The sequence below is a fragment of the Egretta garzetta genome, unplaced genomic scaffold (assembly GCF_000687185.1).
Source record: "Egretta garzetta isolate BGI_Z169 unplaced genomic scaffold, ASM68718v1 scaffold91, whole genome shotgun sequence".
Taxonomy (NCBI): Eukaryota; Metazoa; Chordata; class Aves; order Pelecaniformes; family Ardeidae; genus Egretta; species Egretta garzetta.
This window is the reverse complement of record NW_009258661.1, coordinates 4298386-4299064: the sequence shown is the minus strand read 5'-3', so window position 1 is coordinate 4299064 and position 679 is coordinate 4298386. Positions and strand designations below refer to the sequence as shown.

Here is a 679-nt window from a genome sequence, read left to right as displayed (position 1 = left end):
CAGGCTGGGGCTGGGTGTGTGGTGTGCCCTTGTCCCTGTCCCCAGATCAGAGCTGGCTTCGGCTGCAGCCCCGGAGGGGAGCAATAGCCCCTGCTGCCTGCCTGCACTGTTCAGGGAGCCGGGCAGCAGTGTGGGCCCTCCACTCTTTCAAATCTGCGCTTGAGGCACCACTCCCGTGGAGGAGCTCAGCTCTGCAGATGTAATCAAGACCACAATGGCGCAATCTAATCGTTTCCGTCTCCCTCCTCCTGGGGCTGATGAGCAGGACATTTTGCTGATGTGCTGGGTGGGTGGGCAGCTCCTTGCACCCATCCTTCCCACTGGGGCCAGTGGAGCAGGACAGGTTGGATGGGGCTCTGAGCAACCTGATCTAGTTAGCAGTGTCCCTGCTTGGACTAGATGACCTCTTGGGGTCCCTTCCAACCCAAAACATTCTATGATTCTATGAGGGCATGCAGGGCATGCAACCATAGCTGCTCATTGCCCTGCGCTGCACACAGCCCAGCTGTGCTGGTGAACAGCACCTTGCAAGTGCTGGTGATGCTCCCCAACCATCTTGTCACACCCCCGGCCAAGCCTGGGGGGCCGCACGGGTGGCAAGGCTGAACTGGCAAGCCTGGGTCTGCTAGTGCCCGCAGCCAGGGTCTGCCTTATGCCCTCCAGTCTGTCCCAAACCACC

At 60.4% G+C, this 679-nt stretch overlaps 1 protein-coding gene across 1 annotated transcript in view; it reads left to right on the top strand.

Moving 5' to 3' along the window:
- Positions 1 to 214: 214 nt before the first annotated feature.
- The window catches only part of DALRD3 (DALR anticodon binding domain containing 3), a 6694-nt gene continuing 6229 nt past the window's right edge, over positions 215 to 679 (top strand). Inside the window, exon 1 of the mRNA XM_035903808.1 lies at positions 215 to 286. Coding sequence (XP_035759701.1) covers positions 215 to 286 — 72 coding nt within the window. The remainder of the gene's footprint in view (positions 287 to 679) is intronic.